The sequence below is a fragment of the Notolabrus celidotus genome, chromosome 1 (assembly GCF_009762535.1).
Source record: "Notolabrus celidotus isolate fNotCel1 chromosome 1, fNotCel1.pri, whole genome shotgun sequence".
NCBI classification, from domain to species: Eukaryota; Metazoa; Chordata; class Actinopteri; order Labriformes; family Labridae; genus Notolabrus; species Notolabrus celidotus.
Genome location: NC_048272.1, coordinates 11,993,447 through 12,021,188, shown reverse-complemented (window position 1 = coordinate 12,021,188; position 27,742 = coordinate 11,993,447). Strand labels below are relative to the sequence as shown.

General features: G+C 40.1%; 1 protein-coding gene across 2 annotated transcripts in view; it reads left to right on the top strand.

Moving 5' to 3' along the window:
- iars1 (isoleucyl-tRNA synthetase 1) overlaps positions 1-27,742 on the top strand; it is a 70,529-nt gene that overhangs the window by 41,365 nt on the left and 1,422 nt on the right. Inside the window, exons 20-33 of one of the 2 annotated variants that reach the window (XM_034680664.1) lie at positions 478-598; positions 1,769-1,860; positions 2,236-2,313; positions 3,002-3,123; positions 6,472-6,574; positions 8,944-9,027; positions 12,552-12,726; positions 14,951-15,063; positions 20,308-20,403; positions 23,842-24,018; positions 24,230-24,350; positions 25,156-25,281; positions 25,975-26,121; positions 27,392-27,544. In XM_034680664.1, the coding sequence (XP_034536555.1) occupies positions 478-598; positions 1,769-1,860; positions 2,236-2,313; positions 3,002-3,123; positions 6,472-6,574; positions 8,944-9,027; positions 12,552-12,726; positions 14,951-15,063; positions 20,308-20,403; positions 23,842-24,018; positions 24,230-24,350; positions 25,156-25,281; positions 25,975-26,121; positions 27,392-27,544 (1,708 nt within the window). Of the gene's footprint in view, positions 1-477; positions 599-1,768; positions 1,861-2,235; positions 2,314-3,001; positions 3,124-6,471; positions 6,575-8,943; positions 9,028-12,551; positions 12,727-14,950; positions 15,064-20,307; positions 20,404-23,841; positions 24,019-24,229; positions 24,366-25,155; positions 25,282-25,974; positions 26,122-27,391; positions 27,545-27,742 lie in introns of both variants that reach the window. The other variant, XM_034680657.1, reaches the window with a different exon arrangement.

Genomic DNA, 27,742 nt, shown 5'->3' with positions numbered 1-27,742 from the left:
ACTTTTTTCCAGTTAGCAACAAACTAGCTAAAGAGTTGGATAGATAAAAAAAAAACCCATTAAATTCCAGATATTTCATGCAGCAAAATATTGCCTGCAGCATTATCAGAAAATACTGCAGATCTTACATGGCTCAAGTGTCTAAAATGCTGCAGAAGTAGCTGTTCCAGCCTGTAGATGGCTCACATCAGCAGTCTCAAACTCTTTCTGACCTTTTTTCAGTATCCCTGCTCTGTTCATCAAATCCAGAAGTCAGAGGAGTGAAGAAAAATAACTCATGTTAATTCTTTCCATTAACTGTGTTGTGTGTGTTTGTGTGTGTGTGTGTGTGTGTGTGTGTGTGTGTGTGTGTGTGTGTGTGTGTGTGTGTGTGTGTGTGTGTGTGTGTGTGTGTGTGTGTGTGTGTGTGTGTGTGTGTGTGTGTGTGTGTGTGTGTGTGTGTGTGTGTGTGTGTGTTCTTGTTTGTTTACATGTCAGGAGGATGAAATTAAATTCCTGTACAATGAAAACACAGCCAAGCAGAGCAACAACATCATGGACAGATGGGTTCAGTCCTTCACGCAGTCCCTCATCCAGTTCTTCAGGGCTGAGATGGACGGTGAGACACAGACTCTGCTTCATAACTTCAAATCCATCACATCTGGAAGCCTTATCATGCTCTCTCTGTGTTAGGGATGGGTCATGATTTCGAGTTTTGGAGCAGTCATTCAATTATAAAAAATGAAGAGTAAATGCAACCTTATATCATCTTGGAATACACTTTCCCACTGTTTTACCACAACCCGGTTGTAATGCGGCAGTCCTGCCAGACGGTGGCTGTAATGCATCTGAAAGCTGCTTGCTCACTGCGTTATTTAGCAGAAGAAGATGCTAACTAGACTGCAGAAACACTGGCATAGACGTTGGGACAGATGCTTCAAAACTCAGTATTTAGTATGCAGTATATGAACAAGAGCAGAAATTACAGGATGCCAAAACTACCCGGATGTCGTACTGATTTGGGAAACTTAACTTTTTAAATCATAAGTGGATGCTAAAGAAGCAGTTTTGCTATTAGCTTGGCCGTTGTTTACTTCTTCCGCTTTTTGAAATCGAAAACTCAACAACGTCTGACCCAGTCGACTAAAAAACAGATCCAACAGAACAGTCATACTACAAATTATCTTGAAACGCAGTATGGCAGTAAAGTAAAGGCAATACTGCATACTACATGTGTAGGTAGTGTATAGAAGGTGGTTTCGAAAACAGCCTGTGTTTGCACATTAGGGGAGGTTGGGGAGCTTTGATTAAAAATAATTGTGAAATAGATACCAGTAACTACCTAATGGTGTTTAGACCCAATATGCTCATCCCTATTCTATATCCAGCCAGTGGCGGTTCTAGACCCATTTTACTGGGGGGGCAAGGCTGGGGCCAAGGGTGTTGTCAGGAGGACACATTCAACCCTGACAAAAGAGACTGAGAAGGGGCAAGGACCAACTGAGAACAAACTGGCAAAACATCAGTGCATCCCTATATACTAGACATATATACTACTGTGTACTATGTCAAAACGCAGACTGACAGCAGCTGTTTGGCTGTTTACACTCAACATGAGTCCCTTAGCGCTCAAAGCTTTTTCTATTGTATTATATTTTTTTGATATGGAGGCGGGGGCCACAGGGGGGGTCCAGGTTCAGTTTTACAGGGGCACTGGCCCCTGTTTGCCCCTCCCCAGAACCGCCACTGTATCCAGCTTGAATAAACTGATTGAAATGTCCCTCCACAGCGTACCGTCTGTACACGGTCGTGCCCCGCCTGGTCAAGTTTGTGGACATGCTCACCAACTGGTACGTCAGGACCAACAGACGCCGTCTCAAGGTGAGATAACTTCTCTGAACTAGTGTTTTCAGTGTTTCTTCAAAGTCGATAATGTAACGCTATGTGACAGCCAGTGACCTACATGTAAGGAGTCTCTGGAGTTAAAACTTTGGTGCTGGTAGGTTAAGATGAGTCATATGTGAGAAAAGATAGACACATGATGCCTGTATATTTTCATGTTTGTAAATAGCTAATCTACTTTTCATGAAAACATTTCAGTCTCTTCTTCATCGCTGTTATCAGTTTGTGGATCCCTTTTTCATCATTTGGTTTTCATGGATGTGGTGATAAATACCCAAATGTCTGCGAGGGCACTTTTATCTTTTCACTGTTGCGAAGGGACTGACTGTATTGATGCATGTGTGAACTTTTCAGGGAGAGAGTGGCACTGAGGACTGCCTGTGGGCACTGGAAACCCTCTTCAGTGTTCTGTTTTCCATGTGCAGGCTGATGGTGAGTCATACTGTTTCTCTCTCTCTCTCTCTCTCTCTCTCTCTCTCTCTCTCTCTCTCTCTCTCTCTCTCTCTCTCTCTCTCTCTCTCTCTCTCTCTCTCTCTCTCTCTCTCTCTCTCTCTCTCTCTCTCTCTCTCTCTCTCTTTCTTAGACTTCGTGCAAGTGAGAGAGAGGTGAGATTGTATGGGGGGGAAATTTCTTGTGGTGAGGTTTTTGCTTTTGTATATGCAAGTAACAAAGAAATAACGCTGGTATAGAAGAGGTGAGTGTTTGTGCTCGCATGGCTATGAATAATGCATAAGCAGTAGGAGTTTTTATTTATAACACATTGAAGATGTTTGCATGTGAGGCGAGAGGCACGCTAAGAGCCAGTTATCCTAACCCAGATCAATACAGATCAGCTGTGAGCCATACAAATTAATTAGCCATGGTTGAAATGGATGAGAATCGCATTAGAAGTAACCTCTCTCTGGCACAATTCTGTTTGAACTTTTGCACCATCTGAGTGGGAAAAAAACTCTGCATTGAAAAATGTGTTTTGTATGCTGATTTTATTGCTGCTTCTGACTTTTAGACCTTTTTTTGTCAGAAAATGTAAATGAACCCCTGCACAGAGTATCTAATAATCTTCTGCTCTTCCCTTTTTTTTCTTTCATGTGGACCTGCTCTCTTCCCTCCTTTCCCCCAGGCTCCCTTCACACCTTTCATTACAGAGATGATGTACCAAAATCTGCGTCACCTCATCGACCCCGCCTCTGTGGAGGAGAAGGACAGCGGCAGCATCCACTATCTCATGCTGCCACAAGTCAGGTTAGAAAAATTCTTCAATGTAGCTCAAATTTAGGTGACATCGAAGTTGCAAAAGTGCCAGTAGAGGAGTCTTAATCCATCAGCAGTTGATCTGTTGGCTGTCAGATATCAAATGAATCACCAGCTAATAGATAATGATATGATACCAGAGTTCTGAATTATGAATATTTTCTCTTTCTTTACTCCCATGAGACTAAACTTAATATGTTTGAGCTGTGGACAGAAGAAAGACATTGAGGACGACATCTAATGCTTCAACATCGACTACCTCTGTCTCTATTTTCTTACATTTGAATCCCTAATAACTTATTAAATAATGAAGGAAACAACTGTCAGATCAGCTGCTGTTCATTGCAGCCCTATGATCAGCAACCCTCTTGCATACATGTTTTCTAAGGCTAGCCACACGCTAGACGATTTTAAGCTACATTTAGGGCCCGATTTGCAACCTCCGACGATCTGATGGGGTGTTACCATAGACTGTAAAAAAAAAAAAGGACAGCGTTGCTCCGCCTTTTCCCGTTGTACTGTTTTGAAGCCAAAAAACCCAGTTCGAATGTGCAGCTATTGTGCAGCCACAGTATTTGTTCAAATCACGCATCAAGTGTGTGATGTCAACACAACTACTTTGCTGCTCCTGACCAAGTCAGAACCCCCCCAATCTGGAATCGTAAATATCAGACATGTTTAATATTTTACGATTCCCGGTCAAACTACCTACGATGGAATACCCGCAATAACCAACGAGAAGAGCAGATTGAGAAGCATCATCAACCCGATGTTGCATTCTTTTATAGCTCACAAACCTGGCAGTGAATGTAAATTTACACAAACGTACCCCAAGCCAAGTGGAATATTGAAGGAAAATCCCCAGATTATTTTCCTCGATTTTTGTTACGTCAATCGCCCTCCTTGTTTCTTTATCTTCTGCAGTCACGTTTGATCACACAAGCTTCTGTGAGATCTCATGCCTGAGGAATCTTCACCACAAACGTTAAGTGTGTGGTCCAGCAGTCTTATGGAATCATCCAGTATGTGTGTTCAGAGGATTGTAATTTAAAAAATCAGTCTGATTGTAATTATGAGTGTTGTCTCCCAACGTTTTAAAACCGATTAAGATCTTAAAGTCGTCTAGGTTGTAGCTAGCTCAATGGGCAGTCTCTTCTAGCATTTTCAGATGTTCTGGCTGGAAGAATAAGGCGAGAGATCCAAGGTTTATGAACATGATACAGTCCCCTGCTTCCTGTCATAAAGGAGGGTTGCCTAAAAATGCAAATCACCTTCTCTTATAAAAGGAATTGTTTTCTTTTAAAAGGACATAATTTAAGCTTTAGGGCAAACAAGCAAAGGTGCTAATTTCCACTGTAAAGACTTCATTCTGGACCATGTACCATGTCTCCTTCAGTGACTCATCTGTAGTGCAGATGCTTTCTTAAACCGGCTTTCTAACCAAATAAAAGTAACCGAGGTCATCTTGTGTTAAAACCGCCGCTCTTGCCACATTGTCACCCTGCAGCTTGCACAGAACACCCCCCCTTGTGTTAGCCCTTTCTCCCACAGGATATCCACTGCTGATCCACAGCCTAATCAGTCTCAGCCAGAGAGCGTGGCCTTACTTTACCCTGACCGTATCACACTCTGAACTCCTCAGAGAAGCAGCTTTCGAGGCTCCAGAGTCCACGGCTGTTTCTAGATAACTGTCAGGCTCTGTAGCAGCTCTTCTATTGTAAGCCAGTCTTTCTCTCTTTTATTCCTGCTGTTTTTGCAGCTTCATTTTCCTCTCTGTTATCAGTCTTTGCGTCATCAAACCGATCAAATTTCCATTTCAGTGTGTGATTAGGAGTGTTATTCTTTGGGATTTATTTCTTCTGTGGATAAGATTTGTTTGCGAGTCGTTTCTGAGCAGATTTTCTTTTTTTTCCGCTCGTGTGTCAAATGCAAAGCTCTTTGTTTCTGACTGATAAAAGTGAATCGCAGATGATACATTTTCCACAGCAGTACAAACAACCGACAATCAGGTCATCTGATAGGAAGAAAAAACATTGAAATCCTTGTGCAAGTTGGCTGCTAAGTCAGCCTGAACTAACCCTGTTTGCATTTTTAGGATAAATCTGTTGTTGCTTTCTTGGAGGGAAATCAGAGTTGGTGCACTTTGAGCGGAGACATTAAAATACCCACACACAGAACTGCACCGCGCCTGTCTTCTTATTCAGCCCAGCAAATGGATATTACTCACAATCTACGATCATTTTTATTCCCTTCACTTCAATTATCTCAGTTAAATGTTTGCCTTGGTGGCTGATCAGTTTTGCAATGCCTGGCAGGAATTTCTAATTCACTAAACTTTATTGCATCATCCTTTGGTGTAAAAAAAGTTCTGACGTGATTAAATATCCATTTGATTTAGCAAAAGAAAAATAGTGAGTGTAATGGTTTATATAATCTCCCCTGTCACTTAGGCAGCCCTCAGTGCTGCTGCTTTATTAGCGGCTTGTCCTTCCTGCTGTCGAATGGGACTACTTCAACCGCCTCCCAAAGGTCAGCCACCAATCAGGCATGGGGAACAGCTGCTCCTCAATCAGCTCATTAAATGATTGGCTGTCCCTGGTGTCCTCTTCTCTCTCATTTTGCTCTGCTCTTGTGTGCACACATCCAGGAGTAAACGATCAAGCACAGACAGACACACACACACACTACACACATCCGCAGTGTGTGATTCTGCAGACAGTCAGGGCTAATATCACTATTAAAAATGATTATCAGTAGCTGTGCAGCTCTAATTTGGATTCGGAGGTGGAAGTCTCGACGTACCTTATTAGTGGATGATCCTGAGTTAAACTCCGGCACTGATGGTTCTGAACTCTCTTTACTTCTAAGTGTAGAAATAAACTTGCCACGTTCTATTATTAATTTTCTTCAATATAACAGCAATTTGAATATTTAAACCACCATTAACAAGAAAATACTGCATGTGAGTTATCCCAGAAATGAACTGACGCCCCCTAACTGTGACCTGACATTGTGCAGAATTTTACTGAATACTGAATGACTCCCCAAAGAAGATGAGTTGTTTTGAAAGATGTTCTCTCATCCTCCTACATCCTACTAATATAAAAAGGCAGCTCAGTCAGAGGGCACTCTTTATTCTTTCAAAATTCTAATCAAGCTGAGGAAAAATGGGTGAAAATTTGGAGAAAGCAGTGCATACCATTATTTCCTCATCTCTCCAGTGTGACTCAAAATGCTGCATGTCACATAATCATGCCCTGACATTGTAACTCTACCTTTCATGTTTCGGATGCCCAGATTTTTTTTTTTCACGTGTTTTTGTTTTGTGTCTTTTTGCAGAGAGAGTTTGATTGACAAGCGCATTGAGAGCGCCGTCTCCCAGATGCAGTCTGTGATCGAGCTTGGCAGAGTGATCCGAGACAGGAAGACCCTGCCTGTCAAGGTGAGTCATTACCTCAACCTAATCCATTAATGCACTCCAGTATGAGAGGAACATTGAATTCAAATGATAAGAATAATTCTCCATTTCAGCCGATATTGACTCACTGCAGATGTTGATGTCGGCTAATCCAGTTACAATAAGCTACTGCTCGAAAAAATGCTACAACTTCTACTGCTAGAAAAATGTATGTTATATATGTAAAATGATTATGACATTGATGTCGGTATGTCTGCATACTGTTTGTCTACTGTCTTTCTTTTTTCCCTTTGTTCATAATGAAGAAAGTAAAGTTTATTTATGTAGCACTGTTAGGGCCAAATTCCACCAGATCCATGTCCGCTCCGTCTCCGATCGCTCACGGCCCCGCATCTGATAGGCTTCTATTCTAGTCAATGTGTTAACTCCCATTGGATCCTCTCCATTGCATTCCGTCTGCATCTCTGCTCCAGGAGGTCGGAGCCCTCTGGATCGGATACACAAGACTGCTATTTTTTTGGGATGCAGGAGCATGACGCATCAATCTCAACACAGCAGATGGAGCGAGAAAGGAAGTCAGGCATCAAAACAAAATTCAAACATTCAGTTAATTTTCAGAATAAAACACACTGTGTTATAGTTAGATCGTTTTTCACTTAACTACAACAACAAACAGTCATGATGAGCGGAGCCAGGCCTGGAGTCAACAGGTCAGAGGTTTTCAGAGGCCAATAAGACAATAAGGATAAGGAGAGGAGGAGGATAGTCGTTGATTCAGTGATTACCGCGGGATAACCTCACAACCACCACACAAAAATGCCAATTAAAACCCAAGCTTTATTTTAAGAAAAAGACCCTCCCAAATTGAAGAACCAAGAAAACAAAAATGTGTACAGGAGGATTTTGAAATTAATTCTGAGTTTGACTGGGAGCCAGTGAAGCTGCTGGAGGACGGGGATGAAAGGAGGGGGTTCTGGTAATGATGCGGGCTGCAGAGTTTTGGACCAGCTGAAGTTTATGGAGGGATTTGTGAGGGACACCGAAGAGGAGTGAATTACAATAATCGATACGGGAGGTGACGAGACTGTGGACCAGGATAGCAGTGGTGTGAGGGGTGAGAGAGGGGCGGAGATGTTTTGTTATTGCAGCATATAATTATAACATGTTCTCATAGAAATGAACAAAGATGGAAAGGTGCTGGGCCAGCCATGCAATGGACTGTCATGTCCAGCACCTAACCCTATACTAACCGGTAATAAAACAAATCTAGACATAGGGGAAGAGAAAACCTATAACTACACTACCAGAAGTCTCCAGCCCAAACTACCACAACAAACAAACATAACAAACTCCAACAAATCACACACAGCCGGCACAGGGAGGAGGGACCAGAGAGAGGGAAGAGAGAGAGAAAGCAAGAGTCAGAGGAGCTGTCCATTTCAAGCACCTTTGACGAGTAGAGGTCATAAAGTGTTTTACAATAAAGTTTTTTGTTTTTTTTTTATGATTTGAAATGTATTCGTTTTTACAAACATTCAAATAAAGACACACAAATAATGACAATACAATAAAAATTAAAAAATTAAAATAAAACAAAACAAAAGACAGACCAGAACAAACAACAACAAAAAAACCCAGACAAAACAAATTCAACCAAAAAACATAAATTTGACGGATTATTTACAGCAAAAAACAGTGACCATAACAACTCGTCTAATGAGAGAAACATATACCTTACACATACCGATATACACAAATTCATAATTATGCACATAGGCACATGTATATGTATATGTACACATATTAAAGAAAATTCAAATAAATACATACATAAAAAAATGGGGGTATGGGGGTGGCTGTATTGGTTTTTAACACTATTAAATACAAAGAGAAAGAAGTTAGAAAAGGGGCTACTACGTCCTAATGTTTTCCCTTACAGACTGTAAGGAGACATTTTCCCACTTTGAGTGGTATTTAAGTGGTACAATAAAGTATTCAAAGGCGAAACAGAGATTACATTCAATTCAAATAATTTACATTAAAGTGGACAGACGGATTAAACAAAGGCAAGTCTAAACAGATGGGTCTTCAACATAATGCCACTTGTCATGTTTCAAAAAAGAAAAAGAAAAATGGTTATGACATATCAAAATACAAACTGCTTATGTGTTTATTTATTTCCTCTTATTTGAACTTGTGTTTCTTATTATAGGTATGTTATTTTAAAATCCAGCAGAGTCTGTCTCTGGTATTTTTAATCCCTGTAGGTCTCCCGTCCATCATCTGTTCAGACAGGTCCAGTGTAGACCCAGTTGACTTATTGATTGTGAGGATATTTCTGTCCTTTGGGCTCTGGAGCTCTTGGCTAACTATAATGTTTGGTTGTGTTGCAGTACCCACTGAAGGAGGTGGTAGTTATTCACCAGGACCCAGAGGCTCTCAAAGACATCCAGTCTCTGCAGAAGTACATCCTGGAAGTAAGTAGACTGTTTTTTTAAATTGTTTTTATTTTAAGACAAGATCAGTTGAATTGTATTTGTGGACATTTGTTTGTTATAAGTAGTCATATCTTGGTGCAAGGCCAAAATGACCATCGCCCTTTCTCTTGTTACAGTTGGCCAACCAGGCCTCCATGTTAAATACATCACTGTAAATTGTACGATGTATAGTCTTATTCATTCATACTCACAAAACTCATACCACTTCATGTAAAAGTTAGCTTTAACTTAATATACTAACCCTGGATCATAACAGAGGACATCTGTGATCTGACCCGAGACCCCGCAGAAGCCAGTTTCCTTGTTTTGACCAGTTTTGTGTACTTTCTACAGCATCGTCTGCCATCTTTTATCCGCCCTGATTTCAGTCTGCTTAGTAAGCTCTAATCAGCCCTAGTACACTAATAAGACGGAGAGAAATGTCCCCTAGAACTTTCTCTGACACTCCAAAGCCGGTATGTTCACTTGATACGGAGGATGTCGCTGCTCGTATCATCAGCTGTAATTGAAATTCAGTGCGTGATTAATTTGAATGGGAGGTGGAGCAGATGCCTCGGAAAATAATTTCCCGTTTTTATCTACTAGACACTCAAACTCTTCATCAAATGGAGTGCAGACATGAGTGCTTTGTTTTTGTTTGATTGTTTTCCCTCCCTACATGGAAACATTGTATTACATATAATCTGGTTGTGTTCTCCACATAATGCATCATAACAGTTCATGTGGCTGTAGCCTCACATGCAGACAGGGTGCAACAGTTGAACTTTCCAGGTAAGGTAGATTATTTTAGAACTAATATATCCAGTGATTGCTATGATGAATTTGCTTTTGTGGAGGTAGCATTAATAACGTCTGCGTATGTCCTGAAAAGTACTGATTAATTACAGTAGAATTTAGGTCCCATTCATGTTCTTTCCAAGAGAGTGGGAAAATAACTTCCCAGATGCTAGGCTAATTGTCATATAACGTTATATAACCCTGTAGCGCATTACACTGCCATCGTCCCTTTTTCTTTAGGTTTGATTTTCCACCATCCAAGTTCAAAAAGTCAATGCTGTTCCACATCTGACTCCTATAACCTCTTTACTGCTTTAATAAGAGTGTGTGGTCCCCTTTCTCCCTCAACCCTAGGGAATGCTGCCACTTTTCTCCCACTATAGCCACTCCAAAATATTTTCAAAATGGGTAGAAGGTTACATACTAACAAATTACTGATGCATCACAATTTGAAAATGGATTGGGGCTCTTATTCTCATAAGATGCTGACCCGGAAAATTGACAGAACATTTGCAAACTAAGGTCCTTGTGGAATAGAGGCTTCTGCTGCAGCCGTCTGTTGGATCCTGCAAGCTGTATCTTAGTTAAAACCTCCTCTTATCTCTGTCTCTCTGTTTCATTTCTGGTGGGGAAAACATTTAACCTCGCAGGATTAAAGCTCTCCTCCAGTAAACAAGGTTTATTTGCTCAGAATTGAAAGCAGTCTAAGGTCCCGCTGCTCAGGGAGGAACCTTCAAACTGTCTTACAATGTGTGAGCTGTTAGGATGAGCATTTGAAAGTTAGGTAGATTAATTCTGGATTCACTTCACTCTTTCATTTTCATTCTAATTAAGCCGGAGTTATTACTGTTTTCTGGTAATTCTTTGAAGTTTTTTTCCCCATGACCCACGTGTGATTTGAATGAGTAGCTGCAGAGAGTTACACGATAATTCATTAAGTTCTGACGTTCTGGGATCACGGCCTCTTCACACCTCTGAGCCACGAATAATAACATTATTGTTGTTGTCGACTGGCTTTCTGACTGCTTGATTTCATGGCTGACTTGCTCTCGAGGTGAATTACATTTTATTATTGGCCCTCTACAGTTTTTGATTTGACTTCTACAGGATGTAACAAAGCATTTAGCTTAGTTTGGGACCATAGAATTGCTTTTTCAACATGTAGTTTATTGACGGTACTTTCAACAGTACAGGGAGCAGCATTATTCATGGCTATAACCTCTTTAGTTACAATTTCAAAGACACAGCAAAATATCAAGGGGTTTATTTTTAAAAGGTACAGATAATACCTTTACGGTCTGTTTTAGGGATATTGTGAAGTGACTAATATTCTTGTGGTTTAAGCAGAAATTTTAATTCTGACTAACCAACTTTTTCTAAAGGTAAGAAACCACTCAGAAAACAGCCACAGCTAAACACAGGATCTCAGAATCTGCGTATAAACATTGTAAAATTGGATTGCTGAGTGTGCCTAAAGATAGCAGAGCTAGCACCACCAGCCTTGAGTCCTTGCAGATTAACGTCCACATACTCGTGCTAGTTACACATTGCTCCAGTCAGTCCGTCAGTCAGTCTATCAATCTATCAATCTATCAATCTATCAATCTGTCAATCTACCAATCAATCAATCTATCAATCATTGTATAGCGCCAAAACACAATAAAGGTGATCTCAAGACACTTTTACAAACAGAGCAGGACTAGACTGTACTCTGTGTTAGATTATTACAAAAAAAGCAACACCAAGACAGGATAAGATCCAGTCCCAGGCAGAAATCTTGAGCAGAACCAAACTCGTGTTTAATGGCGATCTGCCTCAACTGAGTTGGGGTTGGAAAGAGGGATAGAGGAGATTCGTAGAGAGAGATGATAGTGATGAAGCAGATAGTCGTACTCAAGTGGTTTTTGCTAGTCTAACTAGGCACAGCCAACATACAACTTCCTCTCCATTTTCTAGGTCAAAATACGGCCAAACCGTGCCACACTGCGAGATGCAATCTGTCATCTGTGCTTGTTTACGTCCGGGTAGTAGAGCTTTTTTAGCATTAAGACAGTTGCCATTAACCAGATTGACATCCGTAGCTGCGGGCGGCTGTGCTACAGATGAAACACAACATAAGACCAGCATTTAATTCCTAGAATAATACAGTTTTTAATGATCTTGTGCCAACCAGGGAGGGTGATGACTTTAATTGCTGAGTCATCTTAACGCGCACATTCCAAGTCTGTTCAATGAAGTAGAGCACAATTAAAAATAATGTCTTATTGGTTTGGAGGAGAAAAATAAAAACAAAACAGGATGATTGCTGATGTTCGGTGGTCTTGGCTCAGCTCTTTATAGATGACAAGCTTTTGATTGACCCCACTTTCAGCTTTGTCTGATGAACACTACAGCAGCCTATCTGTGATCTCTGTCAGCAAGTCAAATATGCCTCCAGAGGTTAAACTACACTAATGTATCTGGGTCACCAAATGTCCACACTGTTGTTTGGAGATGTCCTCCACTGAAGCTTTTTTGTTATTGCAGCATATAATTATAACATGTTCTCATAGAATGTATTTATTAAGTAACCTTGGTTTATTTTCTTTAATCCATATCCTGTGTACATTTTTCCTGATCATTTCTGTCAACAGCAATAACTCTGCTGCTCGTCAATGTAATGTTTTGTTCAAACAACATTTTCACCTGTTCTAAGACATACTGTGTTCCCTATTTTCATTCTCCAGGAGCTCAATGTGCGACAGCTGACCATGTCTACAGACAAGGATAAGTACGGCATCAGCCTGAGAGCCGAGCCCGACCACATGGTGCTGGGCAAGAGACTAAAGGGGGCCTTCAAAGCCATCACTGCTTCCATCAAGGAGCTGACCAGCACGCAGCTTGAGTCCTTCCAGAAAACAGGTATATGCTGTTCTTTTAGGTGTTAGGAAAAAAAAACCCAGTGTGTGTGTTAGGAAAAAAGTGACCACAAATACCACAGAGCTAAATAATAAACACATTTCTCTGTATTTATTGGTAATGAGAAGTATGTTTATAGTCATGTTTACGCACACAACTGCAAAATTGCTGCATAACGTTTCAAAATCCTATTTATTTCACCATACACTCAACTAGAATTTCTTGCAAACGAAATAGAGCACAGACTGACAGACAGTTTATCCTCAGCCTGCAAACCCCAACCCTCCTGAAACTATAATCAGAGCTCGAGTACGGATCAAAGCAGTCCAAGGTATCTTGTCCGTCCAATTATAGAAAGACGAGGAGAGCCCCCAGAGTCTCCGGGGAAGGAGGCAGCGGAGGTCAGCTGGGCTGTGGGAACTTAACATTTCCAATCACTTGGATGTTTGAAGTCTGGCCAATTGGATGGGGGAAAAAAAAAAAAAAAAGGAGGATGAGCGACGGAGGGAAGGAGATAGATGTTGTGGAGGATGGTGAAAAATTGATGGAAGGAGGAAACACACAGATAAAAATATTTACAGCTGAACCGAGCAGCATCCCACTGACTGGTGATCACAGGGGAGATGTGCTTGAGATATTTGTACATTACCTGTTTATCGTGTTCTAAAGTGTAAAATGCTGCACCTATCTGATTAAGGGAACAGATCAACATTGTGAATATGAGGCTTCATGCATGAGCCTGTCAGGTTATTCCTACATGAATACTTGAAAAAGGAGAGAAAAGCTTTCCTGAGTCAGATCAAACTCAAAACAAAATAAGCATTCTTAAATTGTTTAGTTGGTAAAAGCTGCTTCTTTGATGCAGCCGTAGCTAAAACTACACATTCAGTCAAAGTCTTCTTTTAACCTCTTGATCAATTTCCCCCGAAGACTCCCCCGACTCGCAAATCCTTGTTCCAATTTAGACTTTAAGGGCAGCAATTTGGCCGGAAACTGATGGTGGTTTCATGGCCCTTGGTTGAATTACTCATTATTTCTTACCTGCACCTTTGATCCCATCAATTTGACAGGGCTAAAAAAAAAAGTGGAAAAGAGAAGAGAAGTAAGGAGGGACAGAGGAAATCAAAGCATGGAAATCTAGGATTAGAGAGAGATGGAGTGACTATTTCACCCAGCCTCTGGGCATGGAGCAGAGAAGAGGAGAGAATAACACGGTCATGGTTTTTAGTCAGAACACAGACGTGGGTAATTGCTGCCACTGGCAAAAAAAGAAAGAATGAAAGATATAAAAGAGGACTAGAATAGGTTTGCTTAATGTTTCAATGCTCATATCTCTGGTGGTTGAGATTGAAATGTAAGGAATCTCTAAATGCAAGCAAATACGGGTCCAGACCAAAGCTAATTCAAAACAAAGCCCCAGCCTGCCTGCGTGTTAGGAGAGCACTTTATTCAGTGTGGCACAGCGTAATTAAAACCTTTTCAAACACTGCTAAATAAAGACTTATTTTTCACGCTATCTGTTGGCAGTGTATTCAAATTTAATTAGCAGAATAGAGGGGCATAAATAGTTTATCATCACGTTTTCACTAAAGCGTGAAGCCAGATTTGATTTAATCATAATATGCCTCAATATAAGCCGTCACAAACCCATCGACACACTTTCATCCTGCCTGGAATTAATGATGTTCTGTAATCATACTGGTGGCATTTTAGTTTTTTTTATATTTCTCCCTAATAGCACGACCTGATTCGTTTTAGATTTCCAGCATTGCTCTGGTCTAATTGCATTACTCCAAACATTGTCCTCATTATACTGTCCCAAAACTTCTCCCTGACTTTGTATTGTGACATTTTTCACGATTTGAACACGCTTAATTTTGTCCTACATGTTTGTTCCCAAGAAAATCCACAACCCAAGAGGAAAAAATCTCAGTGCTTGTGGTGGCCAGCTCTTTTAATGAGTATATATTATGTATGGTTAGACTCGTTTTCAGGCCCCCTGGTGGTTTCTGTTTTGACTATATAATTTATGGTCGTTCGAAGAGGTGGCCTGATGGTGCAGCGACACAGCAGGGATCATTGTTTTGATTTCTGCATGAACAGCAAATTTACTTTGTCGAAGGCGTACACAGATTTATTGTGAAGTGACTGATGTATGTTATATAACATTATAATGATGTTTGTTTTTTATGGTTGTGAAAATTCTCATGTTGTGTTTGATATCTAGGATCCATCATGGTGGACGGTCATGAGCTTCACGAGGAGGACCTGAGGCTGATGTACACCTTCAACCAGAGCTCTGGTTCAGCTGCACAGTATGAAGCTCACTCTGATGCGCAGGTATACACAGGCTTTGCTGCTTTTGTTTAATTGAACATTTTGCAGGAAAACACAGTAAATATTTCAGTCTTCACTTTATCAAAAAGAATAGAGCGCCCTTTTCTAAAACAAAGAATGAAGTCTGGAGCTATTGCAGGCCAGTATGGGGTTCCCCCACTCATGGCATCTTTAAGGCAGCTCAAAGCTCCTGTGAGGAGTTTTTGAGTGGTCATGAAATGGACTGAAATGAACAGTGATGCCCCTTTATGACATAGAAAAGCAAACAAGATTGTTTGAAAAGGTATTGATCATTTCTGTTTTGTTATTTCAAGCTTGAAATCGCTGTGAGAGGGTAGGTGTCAGATGAGGTGATTGTCAGCACGTTAACCCTTTTTTGAATGCTGCAGAGTTTTAATAAAATGTACGGCTGCAGTAACCAAACATTTTAGAAATCAATTATTCTGGCAATTAATCGAGTAACCCTAATAAGAAATGTTGCATGCTCAGCAATTTTATTTCATTAAATGTATTTGTGCCATTACTGCTGTAACAATGCAAATATTCCTGTTGTATTAATATTTAAGGATTGTCTTATCTTAGCTGCAGGAAAAACACTTCCCCGTCGATTTTGAAAGAACGAAAGGAAACATAGCCCATCTTCATATTCTCATACATGACATGAGTACACAGCCCCGTAACCCTACATGTCTGTTTGAGGTCTCTTCCCCTCTCCGTCGGTGCAGTTGATTCGCATTAGCACTGTCTCTCAGTTCATGATCTATGAATTATGACGTTAATTACTTTAGAAATTTAAATTCAATATGTTGGGTTGTGTTTTATTGCTGATAAATTAAAGTTATTAAGCATGTAAGGCTATTCAGGGCTTATGTCCGATAGTTTGTATAGTTCTATACAAAGTGTGCAGGTCTGCTTTTAAACAAAGCCTTGATTTTAATAATTTACCGCGATGCTTTCTTAAAATCGATTTACTCAAGTAATTAGAATTGTTTCAGCCATAGTGAAATGCGTTTCTCCAGTTTCTGCTTCAGCTGAGATTTGTATTGAATCTGAAAAGGGACTAACCACTATAAACAACAAGTTGGCTAGTGGTAATATTTTTGTTTTTCAAGTGACTCTAGAAACATTATAGTTGATAATTGTTTAGGCGTTTCGTATATCTACAAAGGAAATATTTACCTAATGCCAACAATCATTTAGCAATTAGCTACAAAAAAAAGAAGAATAAAAAGACTGATATAGAAGGAAACAGTTAGCCTGGTTATGAACAGCCAGCACAAAGTTTGTGCATAAATACTTCTAAAGCTCATTAAAGTGTCATAACCTGGAAAGAGAAAGAGAGAAAGAGAAAGAGAAAGAGAAAGAGAAAGAGCAAGAGAGAGAAACACACTTGGGTTGATCTTTTATGCCCTACATGCGCCAAGCCCAGGTGATCTGAATCTGACTGGCTCACACTCGTCAGGCGTTTCTAAGCAAGAGGGAAGAACAGAACAGGTTAACCTAATTCTGCATGGGGGAGTCAGGCAGAGACCATAACAAAATAAAGCCCTTTATCTTTTTATTTTGACTCTTTATTTTAACTGTTCAAAACAAAAAGTGTAGCAATGACAGCATGTTGTTTTAAAGGACTTAGTGTCTATTTTTCTGTTTCTTGAGACGTTTTCGAGCAGAGGAACTTTACCCCGGCACTACGTGCGTTTCGACTGACGGACCCAGGGCAAAAAAGTAGTTCAGGGGTAGAAAATCTCCCCCCTGAAAAGCCCCTGCTAGTGGGGTAGTACTTTTCAAAGGTCCCTGGGCTTTTGGGGGGCATGGCCTGCAATGCTGAACGCGTCTGATTAGTAGATTAACCGCAGTGTTTTTATTCCATCCATCGTCCACAATAACATCACAAAAATCTGTGATTCACTTGATTTCTCTTTTTTTGATTTGTCCTATCTGTTTTGTATGTGTGTGTACTTTTCAAAAGAAGAAGCTGTAATTCACTTGATTTAGCTGCTTGTAGCTGTAGTCTTTTTCTCAGCCCACCGCAAATGCGTCTCTCCTGGTGTTGCGGTTTTAAAAGTGACCCTGTAAACTGGAGACCTTCAGCTAAATGTAACAGTGTTTGTGGAGTTTACACACTTGTTGAAACACAGAGGGAGTTTTAAGATTCAATATCCTCATCAGAATAGTATTTAATGATCGTCTAAAGAAGTTTATGAGGGATGCATCGGGCTGAAAGTCGGCAGTAAACAGGGTCGCAGTTGATACCAAAACACCAGCGATCTCTGTCACAGCTTTTTGAGTTAAAAACGATTTTGGACTGGAGCAACACCTCACTGAAGGGGATGAGAAGAATCAGAGGAAAACCAGTCAAGACTGAAGGCAGTAACCCAGCCTAAATACTCCAGTATTAATGCTATGCTAAGCTAATCAGCTGCTATCTATATGAAAGTAAGCTTAGTTCCTAAACCTATGCTGTGTCTTTGTCCAAGTCAATCTCTCATTTGTTTTTAAAGAGAAACATGACATCACTTTTCATTTTTTAAGCAGCTGTGTTTTTAATGTGCATTTCATTATATCCTTAAATATTTTCTCTTTAACTTGCTGTGTTACTGATTATGAAATGCATCTCACCGATGTGATAACTTATGATATTCAATCAAACCACTTTAGGTGCATAAAGAGCTTTGAATAAATAGCAGGATAACCCTTTAATCAAACACATTAGAAGGTATTGAAATTCCTAAGTCACTGTCTCCCCCTCTCGTGTCAAACTGCTACGTTAGTGACTGTCGTTGTGTAGATTGAGCCACAAAGTGTAATGAAACCAGAGAAAAAAAGCCTCTCTGCAGCCCCCGCACAAAGCTGCCTTATACTGTAAATGCATTTATGTGTCTTTACTGTGAGTGTGATGTATGAAATCATTTCACGGCTAAGTGGAGACCAGCATGTATGCGTTTCCCAGAGGCCTTCTCCAATCAGTGCTCCTCCAACCGTACACACACCACACGGCTGCACCTTAATACCAGTTTACTGAGCTGGCTTTTTAATTCTCTCTGTTACTGTCGCTCGCTCGCACCGACTCTCCGGCACCCATCTGTCCCTCTCTCTCTCTTCCTCTGTTCTCGCTCTGCCTTATTTTTGCTCCCCTGTTTGCTTTGTGCACTTCTCCTCTGTCAGCCTGTCATCTCTTTCTCTCCTTCGTCCCTGGGTAAAGTGTTCAGTGTTGGCCGGAGCTCTGCCGACACTATATGACACTCACTTACTTTGTTTTAGTGACTCACACAGACCACCATATTGTCATTAGAACTGCTCGCTTGCTTGTTTTTTCTTTTTTTTTCTTGACTTTATAAAGGTTGATATTGTCTCTTGATGTTACCCTGTCATTTCAGTTCTGTAGCTTGTAGCATGGAGCTGAAGGTGTGTGGTCACTGGGAGAAGTGACAGTAAACAGGATATAAGATAATGAATACCACCTTGAGGTCTTCATGTCATGTGAAATTCTGTCACTCTGTGCCACAGTGTATCAAATGCATACTGCAATAACTCATGGGTGAACTTGGTGTTGGCCTTTCATCCGTCAATGTGAAAGTGTTGTAACAGTACACTCTGTTGTTTCAGTTACAGGAAGACGTTTTTGATGCTTTAAAGCTGGGGTTGGTAATCAGATTTAGATACACTTTTTGTCATACTGGTTAAAATTATCTTTATGTCCTGATGGCAATCATTACATGATGTGTTCCTAAAAAAGAGTGAAAAAAAACTGCTATCTACAGCCGGAGTAAACCTGGGAAAACACTAACCAATCACCGTTTTTTGGCTCCCCAAATTTTAAACCAATCAAATCCTGTCCAGCCGTTCTGCCCTCCTCCTGCGCGTACATTTCCCCGGCGTTCACTCCTCCGAGTCCTCGTCTCCTGCCTCTACTTCCCCTGACTCTATTTACTGCCCCTCTCGCTCGTCCTCAGGCCTGTCCCCTCTGACCTGATGAGGTGCTTTGCTCAGGACTGTAGTCCGGATCAGAGTCTAAAAAGCTCTCTCCAACAAGCAGAATAATTAATGACGTTCAGTAAGTCCTACAGAAAATATATATTTATTGTAGCGTCCGTCCAGACGCTGTAGTGATGACAAGCAGATTCGTGAACACGTTGAGCTTTAATAACCGGTCACTGTCGGCCGTGATCACGCCAACCAACAAAATAACAATCAATGTTTGAATGAATGAAAAACTTCTCCTCTTGTCTCTCCTCACTCCCACTCGCACACTCTACACCTCTCCTGATGCCTTCACTGACTGTCAACACTGTAGGAATTAAGAACATCTACACTGAACACGTTTAACAAACAGTAGAGCTGTTACAGTATTATATGTATTATAACTTTTCTCCTGATATCGTGTCACTGGTACAACTGGATAATGCTAGCATGATAGTTGTGAGTACTAACAGCAGCCATGTTTGTTTGTGTTTTTAACTTTCACTATGATAATGTTTTGGTGAGGACCGGTTTTGAATCAGTCACCATCACATGGTCGTACATCAGCGGCGCTCTTGCATGTGAGTGGGGGGGGGGCGTCGTTTTGGAGGAGCTCCGAGGGAGGAGGGGAGGGGTTAGACGGAGTCATGAGGAAAAGCTACATTCAAATTCATGCTGGTTTTCCGAGACTACCAACCCTAGCTTTAACTTTGCTACTATAGCTAAAAAGTCAACAAGTGATCTCCTGTCTGGAGTGTTTAAGTGGAATTGGCTGCTGTAACACTGGTGTTGGATTAAAAAGAAAAGGAAAATCATTTTTAAAGTATTTAAAACAAGATCAGAGTAAAAGAGGAATAGAAGTCACTGATTGGTTATCATGGTTCACTATTGTTTTTTGTTTTTGCACAAACGGACAATACGAAAATGTGACAGTCTTGTTCAAATACTCATTTGATTCCATTCATTAGATACCTCTTGTTTTTCAGTGAAACTTACTTCACCTTTGAATATTTTGAATATGATTTATCAATTCCAATTTTGATTTACTTTGCCTTTTAAGCAACTTATAACAGCTTCTGTCAGACGGCTTCTATCAGACCCTTTATATTTCAGAAACTTTATATGTCAGTAAAGAAAATAGGGAAAATTCACATTTAGGCGGACAATGAAAAGTGTTACCAAACCAAGAGTTTACAGTTTTTGGTTCTGTGCTGACTTTTTAAATCAGTTTAATTAGAAGAATACGTATTTAAATGATCCTCTCGTCCTTGTCTCGCTGTTCTTCAGGTCCTGGTGCTGCTGGATGTCTCCCCAGACCAGTCCATGCTGGATGAAGGCGTTGCCCGAGAGGTCATCAACCGCATTCAGAAACTACGCAAGAAGGTGAGACGATTATTTCAGGAGCACTACTACATCGGGGAAACCAGAGTGACACATAACACACTACTAATACATTCTACAATCCAGTGTTTGATGATTAGATCGTGACGTGTTTGAAGCTGTTTGCCAATACAAGTAATCAGAGCTGTGACAGGGTCAGCAAAACATGCTGCTGAGGTAGTCTGAGGATTGCACTGGAAGAAGAAAAAGACTGATACACTGTGCAAAATATGAAGAAACTGACTTAGTTTCTCTTCAGTAACATGGTTCAGCTGACTGAAAATACAACTTTAAATTCTGTTCTCTATTTTAAAGGAAGACTTAAACTATAACAACAAACAGTGACATCCTGGTGGAGTATTGTGCCACTGCAGACCAACCAAAATAGTTCATTTATGATTTGTAGATCAACTGAAACACAACTTTGTATCAAAGCTTCTTCTATTTGACATGCCAATATTTTGTTGTGCAGCTTTGGAAAAAATTTAAGAATCCACTCCAAAATGTTCCTCAAATCATCATCTCTTCATGCCTGGAAACCATTGTATTCCAGAGTCTGTTGAATCCCATCACTAGCACACCTAATTCTATTTAATGAGTTACTAATATAGTGCTCATCTGACAAACCATGGAATTAACTTTTGTGTCAAGAATGGCCTTAAAGTCATTCAACAGTCATGTGAAAGATTGACGGAGAGCATGCCAAGGATATTAGAGCTGTAATTAAAAATCAAGGTTATCCCACCAAACATGACTTCCTGGAGTCACAATATTAGTATTCTGTTTTGAATAAGAATGAAGAAGAAATCCTTTTTCCTTGTATTGTTCACAGTCTGTAGAATACTGCACGTTTTTTTTTTTAATCTAAACTAGTTGTCAGTTTTTGCAAATGAGAGACCAGAACAACATTTTATTTGGTAGTTGAGATATGTTGCATTAGTTCATCAAAAAAAGAAAACAAATGGAATATTGTGAATCTTCTTCTTCTTCTTCTTCTTCTTCTTCTTCTTCTTCTTCTTCTTCTTCTTCTTCTTCTTCTTCTTCTTCTTCTTCTTCTTCTTCTTCTTCTTCTTCTTCTTCTTCTTCTTCTTCTTCTTCTTCTTCTTCTTCTTCTTCTTCTTCTTCTTCTTCTTCTTCTTCTTCTTCTTCTTCTTCTTCTTCTTCTTCTTCTTCTTCTTGCAATGCCTTTAAAACAGTAAAATAACTCAAAATGAAATGTTCCTACATTTTAAAATATGTGTTTTACGGCTGTCAAATGATTTTTTTGTGGCATTTCAATAGTTAATCCCAAGAGGTCTTAGAGAAATGGCTGTAAGATTCTTGGGACAAATAAACAAACAAAAGCAAAAAAAGAAGAGAAAACAAAAAATGTGTCCTTCATTTGTCCATCCTGGGCTACTATAAAATACATTACAGTGCAGCATTGATGTCTCTACAGAAGAGGGCCTGCTCCCTCTGGTGATATAAGGAGCTCATTTTTACATAACACAACTTTTGTTGTTTTCAGGAGATTTAAAAATCATGAAAACTTACTTAGAAACATTTTTGCCACTAGATTTACCTCAATGTTAAAGAATGGTGTTTTAAAATGTAGAAACATAATAATGATGACAATTGAAATTGTTTCATTGAAAATGAGCAACAGATGAGGGATGAAATCCAAATAATTAATAAAAAAGTAAAGGCAGTAAATGAGCCATGAAAGATCGTTAGACAAAAGTTTTAACTGAAGTTATTTAAAGTGTGAGGAAGTACTGTTCTTTTTGTTTCATCATCAAAAATGTAGATTTTTTTATTCAACCATTCATTCATTACTTATTGACATTTATCACTCCTTTGATTGACCACACTAAGTCAGTTTTAGCCACCCTACTGGACCGTTGGTCGCACAGACTGTTAATATACATACATCCTTTTGTGCACCAGGAAACTGTGATGGACTTAAAGAATCCTTTCTGAGAGTTTATAGTCTAATAAAATATGTTGGAATAATTAAGGGTGAAAGTATTACTAAGTTGTGGCCCTAAATCATAGATCAGTCACAGAAAATGTGTTGTATATTTGTTACATTTCCCTCCCGTGGATCACCCTTCCTCCCCCTTCCTCTTTATGTCCCACGCTAACTTTGTGGGGCCAGTTTTGAAATCTTTCCACTGCAGCGTCACAGTTAGAAGTTTCTCCATCATAAGGCAGGCTTAATGGAAGCTTAATTACAGTCTGGCCCCTTTCAGATTCTAATGTTGGAGCTTTGAAGTGGTCTGGGGAGTAAAGACGGATTAGCCAACAGCCTCTTGTTTTCACAAGCAACAAACAGTACTTTCCGTCCGTCTCTAGCAGTGGTGTGCACTGGCTCCCGGCCAGGCTAAATTCCTCCAGTTATTTCAAACTGAGATCTGTCAGGAATTTTCCACCCCGCGGATGTGAATTAATTTTTTAACAATTCTTTGACATGTTTGGTTGTAGTTTGCGGTTGTTGCATGTGTATTTATCAAGGGTCTGCGTGGGTTTTAGTGGTTTGTATTTTGTGCATATGCTGGACTGGGAAACAGAGGTCAGTATTTCTTTGAGTTATTTTTTGTTTGTTGTCGTTGTATTGGACCGCTCACAAACTGGAAATCTCTTTAGCTATATCTGACGTGTTCACACACATACACACAATCACACACACACGCACTGTATCAGCCCCTTCAGGGGAGGGTCACTACCTTGACTTGGCAGGAAAAGCCTATAAACCTTCTTCCATTGATTGACTGCTCCTCTGTATCTAGCTAACGTTATTCCTCTGCCCTTGAGCCACATACTGCAATTGGAGTGTGTATGCGTGTGTGTTTGCAATTGTGTGTGTACTGCACAGTCAATATATATATATATATATATATATATATGTGTGTGGCTGTGCACACGTGTGCGGGGCTGCACACTGCAGATTAGGATGAGATCAATGTGTTTGAATGTGTCAAGGTTAGAGGAAGCTGGCAGAACACAATGCCAAAATAGATGGGCTTTCATCCAATGAAAAACCTCCCCTTGTTCCATCCTGCCTTCATTTTTTCCTCCTATACTGTTTTTAGCTTTTTAAATTCCCTACCCTGTTTTCTTTTGCCTGCCCTTCCATCTTGTTTATCCATCCACTTTTTCCTTCTTGTGAGTCCAAATTTCATTTTCTTACAGAGGAGAAAAAAGAGATACCTGTCACAAGATGGGATTCCTTATGTTTAGGGAAATAACCGCATCATCTTAGCCAAATGTAAGATTATTGTGCATTGTTATGTAAGGGCCATTTATTTAAATGTTTTTAGTATGTATTTATAAAAGTTTTCTGCAGTTTGTGACAACTATGAGTGAAAAAATCATTCTCAGCTACTTTCAAGAAATCACCCTGCTTGGTTTTCTTCCATATATTAACCCCCACTTCCTATCTCTCCACTCTGTGTCCCTCAGGGCCATTTGGTGCCGTCAGATGAGATTTCCGTGTATTACCGCTGCCAGCCACAGGGGGAGTACTTGGACTCAGTGATCCAGGCTCACACAGAGTTCATACTGGCCACCACCAAGGCTCCTCTGCTGCCCTTCCCGGTCCCAAAGACTGCCAGTGTCATCATAGAGGAGAAGACTCAGGTATGAAAGGGGAGGAGCATTGTCATATCATATATGAAACATGCTGGTGACAAGCAGTGTGTGTTATCACAAGACTGAATCATTTTAGTGTTAAGTTTGTCGATTTTTTTTAGGGGGTTGTATTTCAGGGTTATTGTAATAAATAGAGTACAAAAAAATAAGTGTGTGCCTTTCTCATCTCTCCTTCATGTTCTTCCTTTCCATGTCGCAGCTGAAGGGCTCAGACTTGGAGCTAATCATAGTGAAGGGATCTTCAGCGCCTCGGGCTCAGCTCAACGGACCAGCCTGTTCCTATGTAAACCTCAGAGTGATGGTCAACAACAAAGAACAAGGTAGCACACCGGAAGGTAAAAAGTTGTTTGTTTTCTGCCAAAAATACACATATGCAAAAAAAGAGAAAACAGGAAGTGTTGGTAGAGGATGCCCTGAAGGATTCTGCATTTTTGGTGAATACTGAGAATCAATCAATATGAGGTAATGGGATATGTAACAACTAATTTTTGCGCAATATAGGAATAAACTTAAAAGTGCTCTTACATACGAGAGGTTCACTCTCAACCTGTTGCTGTAATTTACTCTCTGAACTGTTTGGCTTCTTTAAGAAGGGGGTATCATGCTTTTTTCAGGCATTAAACTGTCCCTCTGGTACCGCTGTTGTAACTTTATAAGATTTACAGCAGATTGAAATAAAAATCCTTATTTTTCTCACACTAGTGTTCTAAAAAATCCTCATTTCAGCCTCTGTCTGAAACGCTTCAATTTAGCTGCTGTCTCTTAAAGGCCCTCCGCTCCACAAACCCCCTTTCTTCTGATTGGCTAGCCCTCCGAAGGCCTGTCAGGGGCAGAGCAGTCAGTTTCCTTATGTGTTGTCGGGGGCATGCTGTTTAGCTGTACTTAATATACGGCTCTGCTAAATACGATGACCTCATCATTTCAGCAAGATTCTTGAAGATCTCGTGAAGATCTCGCAGCCGTTTTGAGCAGTTTACACATAAATTCAGAGATTCATAGTGTTTTGAAAATGTGCACACGTTCAGTATGGACTTCCAACATTGTTACTTTATATCTATGTTTGAAATATGAGAAAGCATAATACCCCCCTTTTTAACCATCCTGTCCGACTGGTCTTTCTTTCAGAGGGTGTCGTCCTGTTGGAGAACCCTAAAGGGGATAACCGACTCGGCCTGGACCAGCTGAAGAAAGTGTGCAAAAGCATCTTTGGAACCAACAACACCCAGCTCAAAGTTTTCAACGGCGGGGCTGGTAGGAAAAGACAAATGCAGTCTCTTCTCCTCTTTTTCTGAGACAAAAAAATCATTGCTTTAGAAGAAAAAAGCACAAACAGGAAAACTTGAGTGAATGTTGCTCATCCTGAAGCCAATTTCTTGCTTCTACCTCGAGTGAACCCTCGAGCAATTTTAGTTTTGTGAAAAGAAATTTGGCTGGTGCCCTAAAACTGTCAGATCATAGTGTCATCGGAGACAGGCAGTCAAAAATATAACAGAATGCTTGATAGAATAGTACTGTAAGCTTGATAATTAAAGAATATCTAGGTTGTTACTTGTCCTTGATACATTTAGTAAATGTTACACATAAAGCACATCAACATTTTTTGTGTATGAATATTTTATTTTACTCAAATTAGCACATTTCATGACATACCATTGTTTATATTTCATTGTTCCATAATGCCTGTATTAGAACATGTTCACAGCACTGATTGGTGCACGTTTTATGTGTAATTAAACTGTAGCTAGCTAGCTCAGCTAAAAACATCAGGCCATGCAGGTTCAGTTTCACATCCATACACTGCAGACTGGTTATGCATTATTGTATATCATCTTGTCACAGTTTGTAACAGGTTCAGGGGCTCCAAACTAGCTCAGAGAGTTATCTAATCCTCCTCTGTCTGCCTGTGAACACGTGTTTGTGCTTGTATTTGCGTGCTCATGACAGAGTTGACCAGCAAAGTGGACCTTCAGGCTCTCAACGGTAAAACTTTGTCAGTGACCTCAGGCTCTTCCTCTCCTGTCTCCGCCCCCACCACTGACACCCTCCTGTGTCCTTACGTTAACCTCCTGCTCTGCGACGCACAACCAGCCGGTAAGACTCACACACACATACACAAACAGTGTACATACAGCCATGCAATACTGACACTATCTTTAATTATAACCACATCCCCAGAGAGAGTCCAATGACAACAGTTAATGTGCCCTGCTGATGAGATTTGTCTGCGTGTTGAAGCTTCTTTTAATTTTATACTTGTAACATCAATCTTCGCCAAACAAATCTGGCTGTAGTTAATCAACAAAAAGCACAACACAAGTAAATACTTGATTAAGTGTTTGACATTTTGTAGAAGAAAACCTTTTGAATGTGTTTTATTTCTCTGTCATGTTTCTTTATTACTTTTTTTTCTTAATGGTTTAGAGTCAGTTCAAATATCTCCACTACTCCTGTCCATACAGTATAGAAAATAGTAAACTATAGCAACCAATCAATGTAGCTTAGCTTTGCACTAAACAGGAAAAAAGCAGTCAGCCTGCAAGGCTCGGTTTGAAGAAATGGTCCACCGTCCAGCACACAACCCTCTCAAACACACTATATGAAGTTTTCATGCTTTAATTTTTTACAGTTTTAGAAACATATTCTTTGGACCTTTGAAATGAGCCAGGATAGTTTTTGTGTTAAAATAAGATAAGATAAGATAAGATATTACTTTATTGATCCCCGGGGGGAAATTCAGTTGTTGCAGCAACCCAGACATAAGTACAATCAAGAAAAAGTTCCAATTAGTAAAATAAAATAAGTAAAAATAAAATAGATAAAGATAGAACACAATTTAGATATATAAAATGTTACAAATGGAATTAAGATAAACAGTTAGCTAAGTTAGCTAAGCTAACTGGCCACTTCCTTTGTACCGTAAACACAAAAAAATGATTGTATTTATATATACTTCAGAATATTTTAGTGGGTCAGAAACGCCATAAAAATGTTATGCTAACTGGAAAATGTAGGTGCCAAATAAACATGTCACTAACATAAATGTACTGTTGATTGCACCTGAGGAAATGTACAACATTCAACTTCATCCTTCAAGTCATTCTCTCTGAATACTGTTCACCTTCTCCCTCACACCTCTCAATTGATTAGCTGGCCTCACTTTCTCTCTCATCAGCTCTTCTTGATCCATCATTCCTTCCACTTCTGTCTCTTCCCTCTCCCATGGCAGGCCAGAGGCTTGTTTTTTTTTTATTTATCCAGGACTTGTGAACAAGCCTCACTAACGAGCCAATCATTTCTTAATTTATAAGGGAGTAAGTCTGTCTGATCCACTTCTCTTGAACACTCCACCTGTCTCCTCCAGAGTGTCAGTCAGGAGACGCAGGCACCCTCCTGCTGGTGAACCCCGTGGGCAAGAACGGGCTCAACCACTCGGGTCTGCTGTCTGAGGCTGCCAAGGTGTTCGGCCTTCGTAGCCGACGACTCAAACTCTACCTGGACCAGGACCTCACCCAGGGTAAGATGAAGGGATGGAGGGTATCATATCAACTTTTGACTTTGAACAGAAATAGGTTGCGTGACAAATTGAATAGTTTTTTTAACCTTTTTTATGTAATGTGCCACTGATTTAGAGAGTAGTTCCCAGAGCAGGTTTGGATTCTGAGAATTGTATTCTAATCTCTGGCAAGGAGATTAATCTCACTTCTTTGCCTTC